Source organism: Balaenoptera borealis (assembly GCF_965194805.1).
Source record: "Balaenoptera borealis genome assembly, chromosome: 1".
NCBI classification, from domain to species: domain Eukaryota; kingdom Metazoa; phylum Chordata; class Mammalia; order Artiodactyla; family Balaenopteridae; genus Balaenoptera; species Balaenoptera borealis.
Window position 1 is genome coordinate 117,982,766 of NC_138860.1, and position 21,999 is coordinate 118,004,764.

At 37.0% G+C, this 21,999-nt stretch overlaps 1 protein-coding gene across 2 annotated transcripts in view; it reads right to left on the reverse strand.

Annotated features, from left to right (window-relative positions):
- Positions 1 to 2,501: 2,501 nt before the first annotated feature.
- HS2ST1 (heparan sulfate 2-O-sulfotransferase 1) overlaps positions 2,502 to 21,999 on the reverse strand; it is a 195,138-nt gene continuing 175,640 nt past the window's right edge. Inside the window, exons 5-7 of one of the 2 annotated variants that reach the window (XM_082408707.1) lie at positions 11,365 to 11,462; positions 9,008 to 9,165; positions 2,502 to 7,439 (exon numbers count right to left, since the gene is read on the reverse strand). In XM_082408707.1, coding sequence (XP_082264833.1) covers positions 7,210 to 7,439; positions 9,008 to 9,165; positions 11,365 to 11,462 — 486 coding nt within the window. In that variant the 3' untranslated portion in view covers positions 2,502 to 7,209. The remainder of the gene's footprint in view (positions 7,440 to 9,007; positions 9,166 to 11,364; positions 11,463 to 21,999) is intronic. The other variant, XM_082408708.1, reaches the window with a different exon arrangement.

Below are 21,999 nucleotides of genomic sequence, written 5' to 3' on the forward strand. Positions count from 1 at the left end.
TTCACAACAGAGGCCATGCCTCTTTTGTTCATCTTTCCTATTCCTCACGCCTGGCATATGTTAATGAGTGACTGAGTGGATACACACTGCAACACAGTAGGTCCAAATAGGTGGCTCCTCATCTTTTGCTTTCTTATTTAAATGTTAGCATTTCTTTAACACTTACTATATAACAGGAACCAAGTAAGTACTACGTTTACATATATCTCAGTCCTCAAACTAACTGTTGATATGTGCTATTCCCATTTTGCAGATGAGACAATTCAGACGTGGGTGGGGGGGGTTTAATTTGCACAAGATCAAATAGCTAGTAAATGGTGGTGCTCCAGAGCCCATATTCTAACCACCATACAAACTGCCTGTTTCTCACAGCCAGTCATAGAACTCTCTATACTTTGTGATTGCATCTTTCAAGTGACTTTCAGTTGTCCAGTTATGAGAATCTCCAGAAGTGATATGTATATGGTGAATGACTGGGGGAAAAGGAGGCAAGTACTGACTCTTATGGAAATACAGGAAATTAAATGAAGTCTGAGACCTCAGTTTTCAAGGTAAAACACAAAGCTAACAAAGGTTTACAAAAATGGGTATGGTGATCTCACCAAGCTGGTCATTTGGTTTTGAATAAACATAGGACCAAAAGGTGGGAAGAAAGGAGTAACAACTGGCCAACTCTTAGGGATGATCTTTTCATGAATTCCCATTGTCCTTGTTTTCAGACCAAAAAAATAATCTATTCAAGGGACTTAGTATTCTCTCTCATAGAATGAAACAGGTGAAAGGAAAAAAAAAAAAAATCCTTGGACATTTTTCCTTTTGTTTCCCCCTCACAGGTCTTATGAACTAAATATATTATCAAGAAATCCATTTTACCTTAAATAGGCCCTTGAAATATTTTTAACTTTTAGTCTCATGCTACTAGAAGAAATACAGCAGATCACAAAGAGAACAGTGACTTTATAAAGTTTTCTTATTTGTTCGACTGGTTATTCCTGAAGTAGAAAGGGGGAAAACTTGCATTTTGAAGTCAATGTTGCTGCTGATGTTGTTATTATTTTTTTATTTTGTTGCAGGGTTCCACCCTGTGCTCTGTGGTGACAAAGGTGAGACAGGGCATAACGGAGGCAAGGCTAGGTAACGGGTGGGCAGATGCCTTCAGAGAAAGAAAACAAGTGGACGGTGATTTGGAATATGCATTTTGCACTTGTTACTACTGGAGGAAAATTCAGAAAGTTCAACTGCTGCTTTAAAAAAGGGCTAGTGATGATAAGAGTACAGTGAAAATATGCAGGTTTAGGCGACAATGATTATGTACGAAGTTTATTTTTCAGATATCCCCAAAACTTGGAATTCTAACATGATTAATTAATTGATAATTAAGGCAAATGTCCTCATTTCTCACAGAGTTGAAAGAATGCAAATCGTTTTACTTCAGGTATCCTGATTTTATGTATGTGCTACTTTGCAGTCCACAGTGTTCAAGTATGATAATATGTGGACACAGCCACTTCTGGAACAAGCAAGCTCTCCTTTAGATCAGCCACCCCCCTTTTCTCATAGAAAATTTGTAGGTGGAAACAACAGCAGGTATCAGAATCAAGAATAGCTATGCTATTCTTGACATAAGTAAAAGGCATTAGTAGGTTATCAGTAAAAAAGTAAAATTCAGTGGTATTCAAAAATATTTATAAAAACATCTTCTCTAAAGTGACCACCAGTATTCAGCAGGGTCAGAAGGGCAGGTCAGCTTCCTGACAATAGTCTAACCCAGCCTATAAAAGCTACCAGTTATTAGTCTACCCTGGGCCAGCACTTTGTATCTACCTTGTCCAACCTTTACAACGATACTGTTCTCTCCACTGACTGAAGTCACACTGCTAAATGCAGGTCCATTTGACTCTCAAATCCATGCTCTCTGTTCTGCCTCTGTGGGTACAGACCAAATTCCCTGTTTAGACAATGTACCACTGAACTGGTATTTTATTCAACCCAATATCATACGATGCTTGCTTAGAATAATGAGTCAGTGGCTGAGAACTGGAAATCTATGTTAATTGAGAGTTTCTCCTTTAAGGGTGAAAAGCATAATTATCAGAAATGTGTATTCTCAAAGAAATATTATGGACGTGTCTAAACTGTGCAATAAATGTTAATCAGATTAACTTTTTTCTTTCAAATTTCCTTTTTATTCTAAGTTGATAGCCCTTTCCTCATTTCCTTTTTAATTCTAATTAAGAGTATATCCTAAGTATACCTTGTAAATCTTCTATCTGAAATTTCACTGCCAATGGTGGAGTACAAAGCAAAATGCAGCAAAGGCCTGTCAGTCTGCAAGTCACAAATAAGCCAGAAAACCACGACAGACCAGTGATGACACGTACCTCTCTGGTGGCAGTGATATCTGAGGGTTAAGTTGATGACGCTGAACACTGAGTCCACTTGGAAAACATCCTTCAGCGTCAAGGCTACGGAAGAAAATATTAAAACAGGACACCAAACCATTTTTGCCCTTCCCACTGAGTGTTTATTTTATAGCTTTTGCATCAGGTAATCAACTGAAACACTTCAACAACAGAAAGCTGGCAGAATGTTAAGGAAAAGGAGTGATTATCTCTCCAACAGATGTGACAAAACGGTTTCAAGTTGGAAACAGTATTGCATAAATGAATCAACTGAACAGGGGAAGGGGAGAGAAGAGAAAGCAGAGACAGAGGAAGGAGTGAGCATCTTCCAACATGGATTGTGAGGAAAAAAGGCACTCTTCAGCTGTCTGTGTACTTGTAAAATAAAAGTCAAAATATACAATCCATGTTTGTCAAAATTACATTTGACACTGTTTTAGAGATGCTCATACACCTGACTCTCAATAGAAAGCTAAAGAAGCTGTCCGAAAAATCAGACAGCACCAGTGTGTCTAAACCATAGGCTTACCAGCGATGTGTTTTAAAGAGATCATCAGCATCAGGGTCCTTTTATAAATAGTACTGGAAAGGTCACAAAGCTGCATGAACTTAAACTATAGAATAAATCTGACTAACTGATCGCCCATTTCATTCTTTACAATTCCCACTCCAGGAAATCAGAAAGCAAGCTCCACTCCAGAGGAGCTGAATTGGCAGTGCATCTGAAACAGGGTTGCTTTTTCCCTCAAAAGGCTGCCTGAGCAGCAGTTTAGTTGGCATCATTCAGCAGCTTCGCATAGCGTAAATGGATGCAAAAACTTAACAGCAATTGCCTTGCTTCCTCTCAAAGCAAATAGCACTAATTTATGAAGAGTCAAATTTTCAACTCATGAAGTAGAAGCACCTGGGCCTCTTAAAGACAAACTTCATAAAAGGTTACAATACCGGGTGCTTCTCTCATAATAAAGGATTCTAGGACCGTAGGTGTGTTTGAGAATGATCAATGGGAAGACCCAGAGGGATGGTTTACACAGATGTTCTCTATGTAGAATATGAATGTAAATTAAAATACCAGCTATGCATTTGGGAACCAGCCTTTAGTTAAATTCTTTAGTGCTTTTAGAATTTTTATTTCATTTTATTAGAAAAAGAGAATCATTGTCTACAAACTATTTTCTTTCTAACTATGCAAATACAATGAGCAAATCATCTGCAATATCAAAATACTGTTTGTAAATCACTGATGGCACTAACAATTTTAGGAATCTCTGATAGGACATAATATTGAGAAAGAGCAACAGAGGACTTCAAATTATAGGCATTAATTGAATTTTAAGAATAAAAAATAAAATGCAAAGTTTAAAAGTCAGTAAGCTTTTTTCTGATTTTCAGTAATTTAAATCCAATCATCAGGAATTCAGAATCACCCAATATGTTCAAAGTTGCACAAATGCGTATGGATGATAGAAAAGTAATCCCCATGCAATATTTTAAGTGTTGCTATCAGATATATTTAAGTGATACTTTACAGATTAAAGCTGGGTAAAATCAAAATATATCCTCCCCATTACATTTTAAAACAGTCACAATAATTTATCAACAGTTGCCATTTCACAGCAATTAGAAAATAGGAGTTGATACAAGTTGAACAAAAAGGTACTTTTTCCTCTTTTAGGAAATAAACATATATAGATATATATATGTACACATACACATATAACATTATCTTTTAAAATTCAAAGTGGTTAATTTGCTTTTGTATTATAAAAAAAAATTTTTTTCCCTAGGTTCAAAATACTGAAAAAGCACAAAGGCTGAAAAAAGAAAACCACATTTGCCACTTTAAAAAAATACATTGTCGTCTCAGTGGTTCTATTTATTTGATTATAAAGTTAGGTATTATAAGGACTCTGCACTTGTCAGATTCCTAGGACTGTACTGGACCACATGGAATTAAATCTAAACCTTCCTCAGTCTCCAGGAAGGATACTTTTAACCCACCCTAAAAGATGATAGCATAAATGCCCCTATTCTGAACTGTTAAACTGGGAAAGAAAACACGCCCACCTGGAAGCAATCGAAGTCGTAAAAGTTTATGAAACCATGGGAGAGACTGCCTGAATCAGAAAGCTATTCTTTGGATAGAAGTTAGGAGCTTTTTTTGGAAGTATATAAACTCTTTTAGGCCACTAGAGTACAGATTCAAAAGTGATTTCTCCATAAATAATAATCTGTTACAGGAGTTTGTAAAAGTACAACCCATGGTCCATATCTGGCATGTCACCTGTTTCAGTAATAAAGTTTTATTGGGACACAGCCATGCTCATTCATTTATGTGCTGTCTATGACTGCTTTTGTACTAGTATGGCAGAGTTGAGTAGTTGTGATGGAGACCAATGGTGTGCAAAGCCTAAAATAGTATTTACTCTCTGAACCTTTATAGGAAAAGTTCACTGACCCCAGATCTAGTGCACTATGTGCTACTCTAGTTACCTAAAAGAGTTGATGCACCTCAAGAAGATTTTAGCTGGACTCCCAAGAATAACCTGCATACTAGGGTTCCTTAGCAGACAAACGTCAGATGCCCCATCCTGAGGTGGTGCTTTACTTTGGGCAAGGAAATCATTTGTATATATTCTCAACAAATACCTATAAAAGGTATTAAATACACCAAAAAGAAAGCCAAGTAAGAAAAGTAAGCCTGTTGATACTATTGTCCTATTATTAGGGGGAAAGGGTGCTACAATGACTCTTTCTGTCAATTTCCTTCAGCTTTTCTTTAAATTTGTCTATAAATGTCTTTTGATAAGTAGCGCTCCCTCCTCCTTCTATGCAATTAATAACCTTTAAAGCCACCTGACTATAATGCTTACAGTTTGGTGAGGCCTTGTTCGGGGATATTTATTTAAACTAAACCTATTAAAGAGTATCCTTTTAGAAAATGTTTCTAAAATTCTTTATCTCTGCTACTCTTAAGAAGTGGAAGAAGGTAAAGAATGCACAGGGAAATCAAACTCTGCAAAGTATACCTTAAAAACCAGAGGTATAAAATAGGTACCCTTTCTGAACGGTAATGTAAAATAAAATCAGAAAAATCTTCCAAATTTGAAGAGCGAATTTTCCCTTGCCCTGAGTCAGCTAATGAAACCTCCTGAACTCAAGCAGCTGCTCAGGAAACTGTAAGAGTTCACAGGTGTTTCAATATTTCAATAGTTGTTGAAACAGGGAAGATAAAACACTGAGAAGATATTTATTAAACACAAATTTATATCAAGATTAACTGTTTTTTCAACCAGCTTATAGGTGGACTCTTCTCTTTCTTTGTTAAAAAACGAATGGTATGAAACTATATGTTAAAGATGTTTCCATAATACCTTACATTTATATAGCAACTTACAGTTTTCAAAGTGCTTTCACATGCCATCTCATTTAATCCTCACAACACCCCTGTGAGGTAGGTAGGACAGGTATTATCATCCTCACTGCAGGATGAGGAAACTGAGGCAGAGAGAGATTAAGTGACTTGCCCAAGATCACACAGCTGGTAAGTGGCAGAGCCAGGACAAGAAATCAAGTTTTCTGACTCCTCGTCCAGTACTCTTTCCACTATAACTACTGCCCCCAATTATGAATAATGTACTGTGTATCAAAATTGAAAGGTTATTGAAGTTCATTGCAGTGATGTCTTAACAGTAAAGTTAAATGAGAAATACAAGAACAGTAGGTCTGATGGTTTTACTTGACATAATAAAATTGGTGCAAAACCACTTTTGTCTAATTACTTATGATCTTTTGGTCCAAATACATAAAATATGCAATATTTACAGCATTTTCCGTTTTTTTTTTTTGTAAATGCAATGCTTTAAAACACATTATAAAGCACCTTAGTAAAAATAGTCTACAAGTAAAAGTACAGAAGAAGTAGGAAAATCCTACCCATACCACAGCTCACTAAATGGAGTTATAATATGGACTCACCAATACCTCAGTTTACACCTTTACAAATAACCCATGGAGAAACAAATACTAAACTTACTTTTTTGATATTAATGTGTGGAAGCCTTAACCAAAACTTCAGGCAATGTCAACATTCTTTGAAGTGTTTCCCCAATCTTAGATACTGGGGAGACAGGAATGAGAAATACTGCTTTGATTCTTTTTACAGTATTAATAATGGTTTAAATTGATTTTTAACACTAATAATCACTTTTTTAAGAAAATTAAAATGACCTACATAAATATGGGCAGTTCCAACTACAGCAGATACATTCTTAGCAAACGTGATCAAACATTTCAATAAATTTCATGGGACGTGATTCACAAAAACAAAGTACACACTGCCAAACAGTTAATAACACTATCCAGTAGAGGTGTATAACCCAAACCTCCAGGTGAAGGTGGAAGTAGCAAATGGATTCATCTTCATTCATGGTTAGTTGAAAAAAAAAAGCTTTATCAAAAAGAGTATCAGAACTTTTTCTGAAATTGTATTTCAATATTTAGCCTTCAATTAGACCTGCTATGTGTTTATTTTAGGTGATGTGTAGGTTTTGTCCAGGCAGGAGGTTATAACTCCCACCAATATTTAACCAGAAAAAAAAAAAAAAAAAAAGGCTGAAACTTAAACTTCCTAGACCACTAACATATCAGCCAGAATCTACTTCCTTGACGTCACTGTCTGTATCCTAACTCAGTTCAATACAAATTATCTTACACACCCATCAGCAATCCAAGTTGTGGAGCTGAGAAGTAAGGTGAAGACAGGGTCAAAGTTGTAGTTCAAGAATCTAACTGCCACACCTTGTACTCAGTTCGATTTAGGGTAAATCTTTTCATAGAAAAAGTTCTGTGCAAGGATGTAGAGGTCTCCATCTTTTTCTCGTACAGCATGGGCTCTGATGAATTGGAACTGCTCTAGGGCAAACTCATAGAATTCATTCTCCATTTTCCAAATGTCAGATTGCTGTAGTTTTGCAATGGTTTGTTTAGTAGGGAGTTTCTTCTCTGTGGTTTTCCTAAGATGAGATTTCTTTCCTACTTACAAAGGGAAAAGAGAAAAGGTAAATAAATTCTGAGAACACACAAAAGATCAATGCCTGTTTATTTGAAGAGACGTGAAGAGACGGTTTAAGTTAATATGACACATGGAAGAGCATAATTGTTTTTTTGTTGTTGTTGTTGTTGTTTTTAATAAATTTATTTATTTATTTATGGCTGTGTTGGGTCTTCGTTTCTGTGCGAGGGCTTTCTCCAGTTGCGGCGAGCGGGGGCCACTCTTCATCGCGGTGCGCGGGCCTCTCACTATCGCGGCCTCTCTTGTTGCGGAGCACAGGCTCCAGACGCGCAGGCTCAGTAGTTGTGGCTCACGGGCCTAGTTGCTCCGTGGCATGTGGGATCTTCCCAAACCAGGGCTCGAACCCGTGTACCCTGCATTGTAACTACTGCGCCACCAGGGAAGCTCTAATTGTTTTGTCTTAATATCATTCAGGCAAAAGCAGTGCCCTAATCATACTGGAACTGTGATTTATTCCTTTGTAATGCAAATCCTTACCCTTGTTAAAGACTTAATGAGATGTCAAATAATAAAAGAATCGTGGACTTCCCTGGTGGCGCAGTGGTTGGGAATCCACCTGCCAATGGAGGGGACACGGGTTCGAGCCCTGGTCCGGGAAGATCCCACAGGCTGCAGAGCAACTAAGCCCATGCTCCACAGCTACTGAAGCCCGCGCACCTAGAGCCTGTGCTCTGCAACTAAGAGAAGCCACTGCAATGAGAAGCCCACGCACTGCAACGAAGAGCAGCCCCCGCTCGCCGCAACTAGAGAAAGCCCGCGCACAGCAACGAAGACCCAATGCAGCCAAAAATAAATAAAAAATAAATAAATTTATTTCAAAAAAAAGTAAGAATGGCCACTTGGTAAAGTGTAGGCTGTCACCTTACATGCTGTATTCTCAAATGCTTGGTGCTCTGACTAGTTTGTTTTTAAAGATATGATAAAATACCTATTTTCAAACTTAGTGCTGATTTCTCATAACCTATTCTCTATACCTATGTGTTAAAAGCTAGGGCACATGCATACTCCAGGAAAAGAGTTCCTCTGATTGTATCTTACCAAAGAACAGAAAAAAAAAAAAAAAATCAGAATTAGATTGGACCAGCACGGTCACTTTCAGATATGTAATACTGTCACGGCTGCTGAAGCATTCTTTTAGGTGCGCTGTGACATAGCACAGGATCATTATCAACGTGACTCAGTCTCCCCATCCTACCCCTACCTAAATAGCACTAGACATGTCTAAAGGGTGGAATGCATGGCTGGCATTACTGAATATCACACATTTCTAAGGCTGGCCCTGTAGTTTGTATCTTTCCACTATACCTACAATGCCTTTTAATTATAATCTCGTGCAGGTTTATTCATTAAAAAAATATTTAATGAATACCATCTGTGTGCCATGTACTGTTTTGTATTGAAAATGGTGAGGAGAAACAGACAATGTACCTGCCTTTCTGGAGTTTTATTCAACAAACTTCAAATCACACATATTTTGCAAGTGGCAAACAAAGTTAAGGACAGGTTGAAAAAGAAACCCATCCTTATATACCTGTACGATAGAGCTCTGTAGCACCCCTGAAGAACCGGGGCAAAGCTGCCTCCAATAACATGATAAAATCTTCAAGCTCTTCAGTAACTCCCACCAGAAAGTACTCATTAACTAGGTTATATTTGGCTTGATCCATAGCCCACCTGCTTCCTACATTCCTAAAACCAAAAAAAAGGAATAAAAAAACTGGTTGTGAAATCTGCTAAGTACTTTTGATGCCTTTGACACTGTATATTATGGAAAAAACAGGTAAACACATGTCCATCCAAAGCCTTAATGCCCTTTTATTAATGTCCTTTGGGAGGCACACCTGTTTCTAATTTCCTTTGCCTCTGTCCCCAGTTTCTGCTCAACTACGCAGGGCTAACTCAGATTTTAGTAGAGGACACTTAATTTGAACAGTTAAGAAATGTGTATACATATCCTCCCATCTGATTTAGTATGAGTGCATTTAATTTTTGTTAACTACAGTTGTCCCTTGAACAACATGGGTTTGACCTGCACAAATATCTTTCAATAGTAGATACTACAGTACTACATGGACCATGGTTGGTTGAATCCGCAGATCGAAGGAACCGTGGATACAAAGGACCAACTATAAATTATACTGGGATTAAGCCCCGCCTTGTTCCAGGGTCAACTGTACTCTAAACTTCGTTCATTTTAAGAGCTCTCTAGGAAGGTCTAAGCAATTTTGTGTAGCAATTATCTTCATTTAACTTATGAGTTTAGGTTTTTCTGATATTTCTTAAAAACAGAAATAGGATAAGAAATGGCTCTGCTAAGAATCTTTTATTTTTATTTTTCACGTTTTTAGCTAATGGCTGTTTATAATAGAGATTTGGCCCTAAATAAACTATGCCTTTGGGTTCTTTTTTGCACTGACATTCCCTAACCCTAATGCCAAGCTCTGCCTTTAAGCAGTGTGATATTCAGCTGATGACTTCACCTTTCTGAGCTTGTTTTCTCAGCCATTAAAAAGCTGGCGTGGGCGGTGGGAAGCTGGGGAAGCAAACGAGTTGATTTCTCAGGTGCCTCCCAGTTCTATGAATCGGGGAGGCATACTAAAGAAGTGTGATTAAAATCTCCTCAGTAATGCTCAATGGAGAGATATACTCTCTACCGCTCTAAGGTAAGGGTGGCAACCTTTCCTCTAAAGAGCCAGAGAGTAAAGCCGGAGATGGGTCTGCAGGTCATATGGTCTTGGTCACTTGGTTACTTAACTCTGCTCTTGCAGTGTGAAAACAGCTACAGACAATAAATAAATAAATAGATGTGGTTGTCTTCCAATAAAACTATTTATACAAACAGGTGATGGGCCAAATTTGGTGTCCGGGTTGTAATTTACTGATCCCTGTTGTAAGGAAATGATTAAAAATTGAGAAGACATTCTTTCTAAGCTTCCAGTTCTGATGTTATTACAGTTGACCTTTGAACAACACGGGCATTTAGGGGTGCCAACCAGACCCGATCCCCCATTCCCCACTTGAAAATCTGCATATAACTTTACAGTCAGCCCGCCATATCCCCAGCTCCACATCCGAGGATTCAGCCAACCACGGATCATGTAGTACTGTAATACATCTTTATTTTTAAAAATCTGCATTTAAGTGGACCTGCGAAGTTCAAACCTGTCCTGTTCAAAGGGTCAACTGTATTATGCGTTGATATAATCTATTGAGTAGGACCTTAAGGTTCACAGTAATCTAATACTATATCTCAAATAATGATGGAAAGAACAGAAGGCATTCCTTATATCGCTCATGGTTTTAAGGAAGATACTAACTTTGAATGTGTTCCTGTTTTTTTCTACTTTTCCTATTAAAATGATTGATTAGAACAAATACGTACCAATATTTTTTTAAACTGAAAACTCAGCACATTCTGAGGAAATAAACTCTATTAAAGATATAATATCTTTATTTTACCTTGGCTTCTCTCAAAGTCAAATCAGTTTAACAGTAAATCCAGGTGAATAATTTACCCACTAAGCCTCTTCTTGATCTAAAATGGATGACTCAAACAATAAGCTTAGGAGAAAATGAGGTTTATGAAAGGACCTCTGACCTCTAATTAAGACCACTGCTAGAACATAGCAAGACACCTAACACCAAAAACAAAAAAATTTAAAAACCAGCATCTGAGAAATCATTGCAAGCATGTTTTACATGAAGAATCTTTTTAATGCACTTAAAGGTAACTAAAAACTAGGTATTACTTAATTACATGTTATTTTTGGTCTGGTCTTTCACGAACTTCCTTACACCTAGCCCTTGACTAACACATTCACTCTTGTGAAATACAGATTATAGAGATAATAAATAGATTACTGATTGAAGTTAACTTTATCTCCCTACCAGCATTCCGAGCTGTGGCCGCAGAAGAATGGGATTTGAAGCCAGAGCTTCTCTGGAGCACAGTCTGAGCCGCCCTCAGCTACACATTCATCAAAGGTCTGGAAAAAAGACAAAGCAGCACATGTGAGCCATAAACTCGAGCCTCACCTACCAAATATCTTAATGTGGTTAAGTTATTAAATAAATGGCAGTGGATGGGACAGGTAGTGAATTAAAGTGATAGGTTACAAAAACATACTTGAGATACTGAGCAAAGTCAAACATGGGTTGTTCTCACATCTTTGTTTTTTATGCCAATGTTTATAAGAATTCTTTTATTATATGAATGGAACATCCCCCAGATAACAACTTATCCTTGAAATTAAGTACTGGTTTATGTTGAATTTGTGTATTTATATTTTCTATCCCCTTACCGAAGTAAATTAAATAAAAACAAGGTTAAAGATACTCTTTGTGAAACAATTATTTGAAAAGAATATAAAGTAGGACTACACTTAAGTCTTTTCCCCTTTTCTCATTAAAACAAACAAAAAAAATCATTGTACAAAGCAAAAGTGACCCTGGATACTTATGACTTGCATGCCCTCCTCTCCAAATGCATCTGACTAAATTAATTAAAAGGGAAAGAGACTCACAGGTTATGGATCTAAAATTAAATCAACTTCACTTTCTTTAGTACTTACTGTCTGTCACAGGCATTTTTACAGTAGGCGTTATCTATTTGAAATGATATTAAGATGCCAGAGAACAACCTTAAGAGCTCAGGCTGTTGGAGTACACATCTATAAATACCACCTGTTATTTCTGAGAAGATGGCGTATGTAAAAGTAGAAGGAGAACGCATCCAGAGTCCAGACTCCTGAGTTTCTAGAACCAGGTGTGACCCTATCTTGAGTAAGTCTTTATGGCCTCCAAACCTCACTTTCTAATCTATAAAATTAGATAAATTCAAAGGTCCCTATCAACCAAAAATCTAGTAAGAATAGGACCCCAAACCCTTAGATCTGACTATGGCTAGGGGTATAGTGGAATAATTATCTTTATTCTGGCAACATTTAAGAGGCAACAGCAAACTGCAGCCCACAATTGATTTGCCCATTTCTTTTACAGATGACCTTCACCATGATATAGGAAAAAGATTTATGACTTGGGTTTGAATCTTGAACCCAGAAAAACGTAAGTTCTGTGTTAGTTTCCTCATCTGAAAAAGGAGGACATAATCTTACTTTGAGGAAGAAATAAAATCATGATTATAAAAGAATCTACCACAAAGAGTGGTTCACTGTAGGCACTCAATAAATGGGATGTGTCTACGTTTGTCTTTCTCTCCTCACCTCTCCTCCCTAACAGTCAAATACAATGTTTTGTTGGTTCTTGTTCTCCTTGACCTCCACAGCATTGTCTGTTTCTTTGAACACTCCTCTTTTTTGTTGGTTTTTGTTGGTTCTCTGTACCTTTCTGAATGTACTATCACTATCTTCTTTTAAGGCATGTTTTGGTCCTTCTACCAAGTATGGAAACTCAGCTGTCTTCTCTTTACCTACTCCCTTCCTTAGCTTATTCACACTTCCTTGGCTTCATTTACAATTTCTAGGCAAAAGACTTCCAAATCTGTACCCCCAGATCTGTCACCTCTTACCTATCTTCTGATACCTAGTATGCCTTTTCATTTGAATTTCCAGTATTACCTCATATTCAGTATTTCTGGCAATAGGATGACATTGCCCCTTGTAATTCAGACTCAAGATCTCAGAACATTTCTTTATTTTTCCTCTCTCTCATTTAACAACCTTGAGGTAATGTCTTTCTAATGCATCTTTTTTTTTTTTTCCAATCTTACTTCCATCAGGATCTTACCATGTCATGTCTCCATTCTTACAATCACTTCCTAATTGGGCTCCCTTCCCTCCCTTCCTTCAATCTGCTCTTAGACTACCAGATTAGTCTAAGTAGTCACTTCTAACATCCTCTACTCAGAAAACTTCAATAGCTTCCAATATCTTTTTAAAAAGAGAAATACAAACTCTTTATCCTGGCTTTAAAGAATGCTTCATAATCTGACCTCAGTGTGCAAGTCTAACCTTATCTCCATGTATAACTTCCATCTTTACCAGATTAACCTGTTTTACAGTTTCTTAAGCATGTCATATGTACCTGCAAATCCATATATTTTGCTGACTACATTTTCTTCTTCTGAAAGTGCTTCTCTCCACCAATCTAGTTTACATGAAGACTATCTTTCCAATGACTACTCTGGCCTGAAGTCTCTAATTTATTTATTTATTTATTTATTTATTTAAATTAATTAATTAATTAATTTATTTTTGGCTGCGTTGTGTCTTTGTTTCTGCGTGAGGGCTTTCTCTAGTTGCGGCGAGCGAGGGCCACTCTTCATCGCGGTGCACGGGCCTCTCACTATCGTGGCCTCTCTTGTTGCGGCGCACAGGCTCCAGACGCACAGGCTCAGTAGTTGTGGCTCACGGGCCCAATTGCTCCGCGGCATGTGGGATCCTCCCAGACCAGGGCTCGAACCCGTGTCCCCTGCATTGGCAGGCGGATTCTCAACCACTGCACCACCAGGGAAGCCCCATTTTTTTTTAACTCATATAAATGAATTAAATACTGCCTTGTAATAGCCAGCTTTTAGGATCCAGGTATGTTATTTATATATACATCTTTATTTAAAGAACTTGCTTCATGTACTTTGGAAAAAAAATTGTATTATGTTCTCTCCTGAACTATAGAAAACACTTATTGGAGGGATCATGCAGTATGCATTTGTGTCCTCCACAACATACAATATATTGCTATACCAACTTATTGCACAATCATTGTGTCCTCCATAGCATACAATACATTGTTATACCAATTGTTTGCATAATCAATATTTGTAAATGGCTGGAAAGACTGCACTTTGGAGATTTTGCATGAGGATTAAAGGTACAATTCTAGTTAAGATGAAGACAGGGGCAGTAAAATTTTTTCATGAAGCATTTTGACAGTTCCTTAGAGTTCTCTCAAATTCTCTTAGGATTTCCCCCCCACCCCCCAATATATATATACACACACACACATCCATATCAATCTATTTTTTTAAGTGAAAACATCTCAGTTTACACTTAAGACTCAATCAACCCCATTTCAATGGCCATTACATTATGTCTGAAATTTACTAGATGGTCTGATTTAGATTTGCTGGTCTAAGTCACTTTCTAAAAAGTGGTTTTATTATGATTTATGCCACCTTGCAGCTCATAAAAAGAAAACAACCTATGTATCTATCTCTACCATATCTCAGGTTCTAATAAACCCAGTGGTGATATAACAGGTTTCTGATTTCACGCCTAATCAATTTCAAACAAATCCTAAATCACAGTACAGTGCTTCTGAAGTTCAGAAGAGGTGCTCTGCTTCATTATAACTCCATCTGAATAGAGTATCAGATGAAAAAGAAATGAATTACTAAGGTGATTGTGAGTGAACTCATAAACTGTACCACCACTGTGTGTGTGTATGTGTGCGTGTAAGATTCAAAGACATTAAAAAGATTTTGCTTAAATGTATTGGGTTGGCCAAAAGGTTTGTTCGTTTTTTTCCATAAGATGGCTCTAGTAGCGCTTAGTTGTCTTTAACTTCATTCGAAACAATTTTGTTAAATTGTGACAGCTGTCATATCAGCGTGCATTTTTAAAAAACATCAAAATTGGTGAATTTTTGTGTAGTCATTTTAATATTGAAGATGGAAGAAAAAAAGCAACATTTTTGGCATATTATGCTTTATTATTTCAAGAAGGGTAAAAACGCAACTGAAACGCAAAAAAAGATTTGTGCAAGTGTATGGAGAAGGTGCTGTGACTGATCGAATGTGTCCAAAGTGGCTTGCGAAGTTTCGTGCTGGAGATTTCTCGCTGGACAGTGCTCCACGGTCACGTAGACCAGTTGAAGTTGATAGTGATCAAATCGAGACATTAATTGAGAACAATCAAGGTTATACCACGCGGGAGATAGCCGACATACTCAAAATATCCAAATCAAGCGTTGGAAATCGTTTGCACCAGCTTGGTTATGTGAATCGCTTTGATGTCAGGGTTCCACATAAGTTAAGCAAAAAAAAACCTTCTTGACTATATTTCCTCATGCTATTCTGTACTTAAATGTAATGAAAATGTTCTGTTTTTAAAACAAATTGTGATGGGCGATGAAAAGTGGATACTGTACAGCAATATGGAACAGAAGAGATCGTGGGGCAAGTGAAATGAACCACCACCAACCTCACCAAAGGCCGGTCTTCATCCAAAGAAGTTGATGTTGTGTATATGGTGGGATGGAAGGGAGTCCTCTATTATGAGCTCCTTTCAGAACACCAAACAGTTAATTCCAACAAGTACTGCTCCCAATTAGACCAACTGAAAGCAGCACTCGACGAAAAGCGTCTGGAATTAGTCAACAGAAAACACATAATCTTCCATGAGAATACCGCAAGGCCACATGTTTCTTTGATGACCAGGCAAAAAACTGTTACAGCTTGGCTGGGAAGTTCTGATTCATCCACTGTATTCACCACACATTGCACCTTTGGATTTCTATTTATTCCGGTCTTTACAAAATTCTCTTAATGCAAAAAATTTCAACTCCCTGGAAGATGGTAAAAGGCACCTAGAACGGTTCTTTGCTCAAAAAGATAAAAAATTTTGGGAAGATGGAATTATGAAGTTGCCTGAAAAATGGCAGAAGGTAGTGGAACAAAATGGTGAATACGTTGTTCAATAAAGTTCTCAGAGAAAATGAAAAATGTGTCTTTTATTTTTACTTTAAAACCAAAGGAACTTTTTGGCCAACCCAATAAGAAAATAGGACATTGAAAGAGGCTGCAGTATTAAAAGTTTCCATAGAGTCACTATATGGAAAAATTTGGAAATTTAAATATCCACTATTGGAATTAAAACTGATTAATGAATAAGCATGCAGGATGGCTATTTTGACCCAAGTTCTCTAGTTAGCCAACTCCTTCTTCCTGTGTTCTAAAATACTAAAAGTATTTTAGTATTTCAAACAAAATCTGTAGATAATCTTCAAGTTTATTTTTGGCCAGTAGTTTAAAATCTGCTAGCCTACTCTGGCAGTATAAGAGTTACCACCAAAATCCATTCTTCCCTTCTTCCACAGTCATAGAGTTTAGCCTCTCTTGCAGGTAGGTATGGCCATATGACTAAGTTCTTGCCAGGAGACTGGGGGCAGAAATGATGTGAGCAAGTTCTGGGTCACTTGGTTAAAAGGAAATTGGTGGGCCTCTAACTTCCCTCCTTCCCATGAGCTGGAAGGCAGATGTTGTGGTGGCCCAAATTAAACCAAGCACATAAGGGCAAGCCCCTGAAGGGTAGCAGAGTAACAATATGGCAGGAACCCAGCTCCCTGAATGACTGTGTGCAGCAAAGCTGCTCTAAAATCCTGGGCCCCTCACCTTTAGGCTTTTATGTATGACAGAAAAAATCTACCTAAACATTTTAATTTCTTTGTTTCAGAAGCATCTACCCTAATTCACCTACCAAACGTTTTACTAGATAATATAAAAGTGGAAAAATAGTTTGGGTTTTGCCTTCTTTATAGTTCCTTCTTATCATTTGGCAGAGGTGTTTCATTCCTATCAACTTAAAAGAAACAACCCAAAGACAGCCAATAGCAAGGAAGATGTAAAGAAAAAAAAAAAAGAATAATCAAAAATTGGCAAACATACATGAGTGAGCTAGATCTTAATGTAAAACAGAAATTCTCCTTTTTCTTTCTTTTTTTAAAATATTTTTCATACTTTATTTATTTTTTATTTTATTTATTTATTATTATTTTTGGCTGCGTTGAGTCTTTGTTGCTGCGCGCGGGCTTTCTCTGGTTGCGGCAAGCGGGGGCTACTCTTCATTGCGGTGCGTGGGCTTCTCCTATCGCGGTGGCTTCTCTTGTTGCAGAGCACAGGCTCTAGGCACGAGGGCTTCAGTAGTTGTGGCACACGGGCTCAGTAGTTGTGGCTCGCGGGCTCTAGAGCATAGGCTCAGTAGTTGTGGCGCACGGGCTTAGCTGCTCCGCAGCATGTGGGATCTTCCTGGACCAGGGCTCAAACCCGTGTCCCCTGCATTGGCAGGCGGATTCTTAACCACTGCGCCACCAGGGAAGTCCCTCCTTTTTCTTTATAAATATGTGATGCATAAAGTAAACCAAGCATTTCCTAGTGAGTGAAATCAAGTTAACGAAACTCAATACCATCTTGACCACATACAGCTCAATGAATCAATCCACTGGCATCTTAATCAAGATGAACTTCTCCACTGACTCCAACAGTGACATCAGCCCTTGGGCTTCTCTACTCACAGCACAGAAGGCAACTGTCACTCAAATGCTGCCCACCAGAACTTTCCCACTTGTTTGCTAACTTCTATTCACCTCTCCTAAACATTCTGACCACATTTCAGAAATAGAATTTTCTATAAATAAATGTTTTTCTCTTATAAAATTTCTTCTTAAAATAAAAAGCAAAAACAAAACTCAGTTCAGTACACCAGAGAAACAAAAAATTATGATCAGCTTTTTCACTTAAACACAACACCATCTATGCTTAGAAAGAGCAATTCTTTGTGAACTACATACAAATGTTTTTAAAAGCAGGAAATATCAAAATATTCTTTAGACTATTTAGATTATTAGTTTAAATATTTAGTTCCTAGAATTGTTGGTTAAAATAAACAAAATTGGATGCTTGATAGTGATGGCAATTATATTTACATTCAAACCCTTTTCTACAGATGATCTTGCTTCATATTTTATACAGAAAACTGAAGCTGAGAGTGAGCTCCCTTGATTCCTGCTTAGATAAAAGCTTATCTGCATCTGCAGCCCCTACTGCCCTCATCTGTAAAAAAGTATTTCCTCCTATCTTTAAATACCCTTTCTCACTCCCTTCTGAGACCCTGCTTCACCAATTTTTCTCCAGTTTCTTCCATCATCACCCCTTGCTCTCTTCAGGTATACTAATATGCCCAAGTATCTGTCGTCTTTAGTAAAACATTTCTCATGTTTTTTGCTCCCTTCAAAGCCAAACTTCTATCTCAAGAGTAGTCTTTCCTCTCAGTCTTAACTTCTCACGGTTACTCCTCAACCCTTTGGATTCCACATAAACACCTTCTCTGACCTCCCCATTGACAAGTCTAAGGGAAAGTTTTAAATTCTCAATTCACTAACCTCTTCGTGATTGAAATTATTTTTCCATGCATTTCAAGGACTCGCCAGGTTTGTCTTCTGATTCTCCAACCTCAGTCTTCTTGGTGTGCTTTCCTCCCTTTGCCTACGCCTTAAATGTTGTCATTCCCCAGAGCTACATATTTGCACCCCCTCTTCTTCTTCTTCCTTTTTCGTTTGGTCCTCTCTTCATACTCTATATGTTTCCCAAGTGCAATTTCATTCAATCCCTTGTTTCAACTCCCACCTAATGCTGATGACTCCCAAATCTATGATTAAGTTCAGATTTATTTCTTGAGACACAAATACATTTCTGGTGGATATTTCCATCTGCTTATACACGACTAAAAATAATGTCCAATTTGAACTCATCGTCTCTTTCTTCAACTTCATTACAACGGACTTTTCTTTCCATTTTCTCTCTTTTGTTGAAAGGAACCATATATATAGTAGTTCGATCAGAAGCCTGGGAAGATGACAGGTCAAGGCTGACTCTGGATTGTACCTTTTACTGAGATAGAGAAACTGGTCTACAACAAAAAGTTATCAAACCTTTAAATATGAACTGCAAAGATATTATATTGCTTTCCTGTGGTGCTTTTTACATATAAAACACGTTCTAAGCAAATAGTAATAAGTTCTCAAATGCTTTTGTATAAAATCCATGTTCCATAAGCAAACCACAGTCTGGGGATTATGAATTGCTAAGCACTACGTAAGCAGTGTTTTGTAAGCCAGTAGTAGGATCAGGTAGTGGCTAAGTATGGAATTCTTCTAACCTCATTAATATCTTTTATAAACTAATACATATTTTTAGGTATAATATTCTGAATTCATTATAATTCCTACAGCTGTCAATAAGTCTAGTTAATTTAGAGTAAGAAATACGAAAAGCAAATTGGGGTAGGAATTGTGATCTCTGAGATCAATGAGTACTTCTTAAGCAAAAACTGATTCTCCTTTAGATTGTTATTTACAGCATGTAACTATACACTCTTTCCATAAGTATAACCCCCTTGGTGTTCTGCTAATAAAACAATAATTAATAAAAATGCTTAATAATCAATAGGATAGTACAAAACTGAAATGTTCATAAGATAAATATTTACATATTTAGAAAATGTGAGTGATGAGAATTATAGGTGTAGTTATTTGGAAGCTGTAAGAAGGCCTATGCTGAAAGAAGGCCTGAGAGACAAACTATTCAAACTTGGGTATTTGGTTAATGTTTTCTTAAAATGAACAAAGTGGGCCTGACACTTGAAAGAAAACAACTGACAGTCTTAGTAGCCCAGCAGTTCTCAACTGGTGCTGTTTTGACCCCCAGGTGACATCTGGCAATGTTTGGAGAACTTCTTCGTTCTCACACCTGGAGGGTGTAGGGGAGATGCTACCAGGTAGAGGTCAGAGATGCTGCTAAACGTCCTACAATGTGTAGGCAGCCCTCACAACAAGGAATTCTCTGGCCGAAAGCAACAATAGTGTCAAGGTGGAGAAATCCTGTGGGTGCCAGTGATAAAAGCTAAGCTTTCAAACTAAAAAATATAAAAATTTAAATTTATTTTTACTTCTTCTGTCACCATAAGCCTGACGGTTTCCCAATACTTAAAGACTTTTCTGATGAGATAAGTGGTGACATTAACGAATGTGAATTTTTGATATTGTATAATAAAATGCGCCAACACTTGGAAGATCCACATAACTCAGTGAACTAATGTGTTCCAAATGACCAATACATGAGGTTAAAAAATTATGCTTGGTTAAAAAATCCATTCAAAGTATGAAATATATCAGTGGATTTTAATGCAGCAGAACATAAAAGGTTAACTGCTATGGTTTCAGATTCCACACTTCAATAACTTTAAGAAACTACTACTAGTTAAGTTTTAGTGTAATATTAAAGAAGAATTTCCACAATTTTCTGAAAAGGCTATTAAAATACTGCCTTTTCTAGTTACATATCTGTGTAAAGCTGAATTTTCTTCATACATTTCACCAAAAGAATGTATTAAATAGACTGATTCAGCAGCAGATACGAAAATCCAGCTGTCTATATTATATTAAATCAGGTGTTTTAAAAATTTGCAAAAATGTAAAATGCCACTATTTATACCTTTTTCTGAAAATGGTTATTTGCATTAAAATATATTATTTATGTTACCATATTATGGTCTACTACTGTTACTATTAAATTAGTTACTATTTTAAAAATTTCTCAGTCAATTGGCAAATTTACTGATATTGGTAAATATTAACAGAAATAGATATAACCCACATAGATAAAAGCTCCTTGGCAGTCCTCAATAAAAAGAGTAAAAGGAGTTCTGAGACTAAAAAGTTTGAGAACCACTGATTTATACATTGTAGTTCTTGAATGCTGACCTTTGGATTACTAAATATCCCTATTTTCCAGGTATTGGGACAGAGATTAAATTATGCAAAACTCTAGGTATAAAGTTTGAAAAACAGAGTATTTGAAATCTCCCAAATAAAACAAATCTTATGTTCCTTACACGATCAACTGAAAGCTATCACAGGCATATACATATGACTAAAATGGCTTTGAAATTATTGACAGTGTAACCAGAAATTGGAGATGAAGCCATTGCAAAGTATTTCCAGCCTTAGCCTTTGCCAGGTATTCGCTACATCATCATAGCCACTTTTTAATCCCTGTTTTCTTCAAATACCCTGCCGTCTTCCAAAATGCTATATGCCACGAAGTCTTACCAACTTTACAGATATGAGTTTATTAAAGAAAACTCTTGCCAGTTAAAGATATTAAGGAATTATTTGCAATATAACAACTTTATTTAACTCATTAGGTGCCAGAATGTTACCAACATTTATGTCATGAGAAACAAACCAAATTATTAAAAACGTGTGTTTCAACATGTTTCAAGACTGAAAAGGTCTATTTTGCCTGTCACAAAACAAAGTAATTCTTTACTTTGATAAAGCATTTGAAGATGGCCCTGTCCTCATGAGAATTAAGGTAATACAATAGTATTTTGCTGATGTTACTAATATTACATCTAAATAAACAGGTGTATTAATATGTATTTTATAATGACATTAAAAAAAACAAACCAAGACCTATCATCATTAGGGTGAAGATTGGTTAAATCTCCAGGCTGGAGAGGGCACACCTACCTAAAGCTTTCAAAGATGAAAGGGAGACTACATTAAAATATCTGCCTGGGTTTTTCTGTGAGCATTGAATACATAACTTTGGAACATCTCTCATACAAAAATATCGAGTGACATGTTGCTTTCCCTCCCTCCTTTTTCAAGGGTATAGAGAGGTTAAGACTGTGAGCTCTGGAATTGGAGTGCTTGCGTTTAAATTCCTGCACCACCATTTACTGGTAGTATAACACTGGGCAAGGTACTTAACCTTTCTGTGCCCCA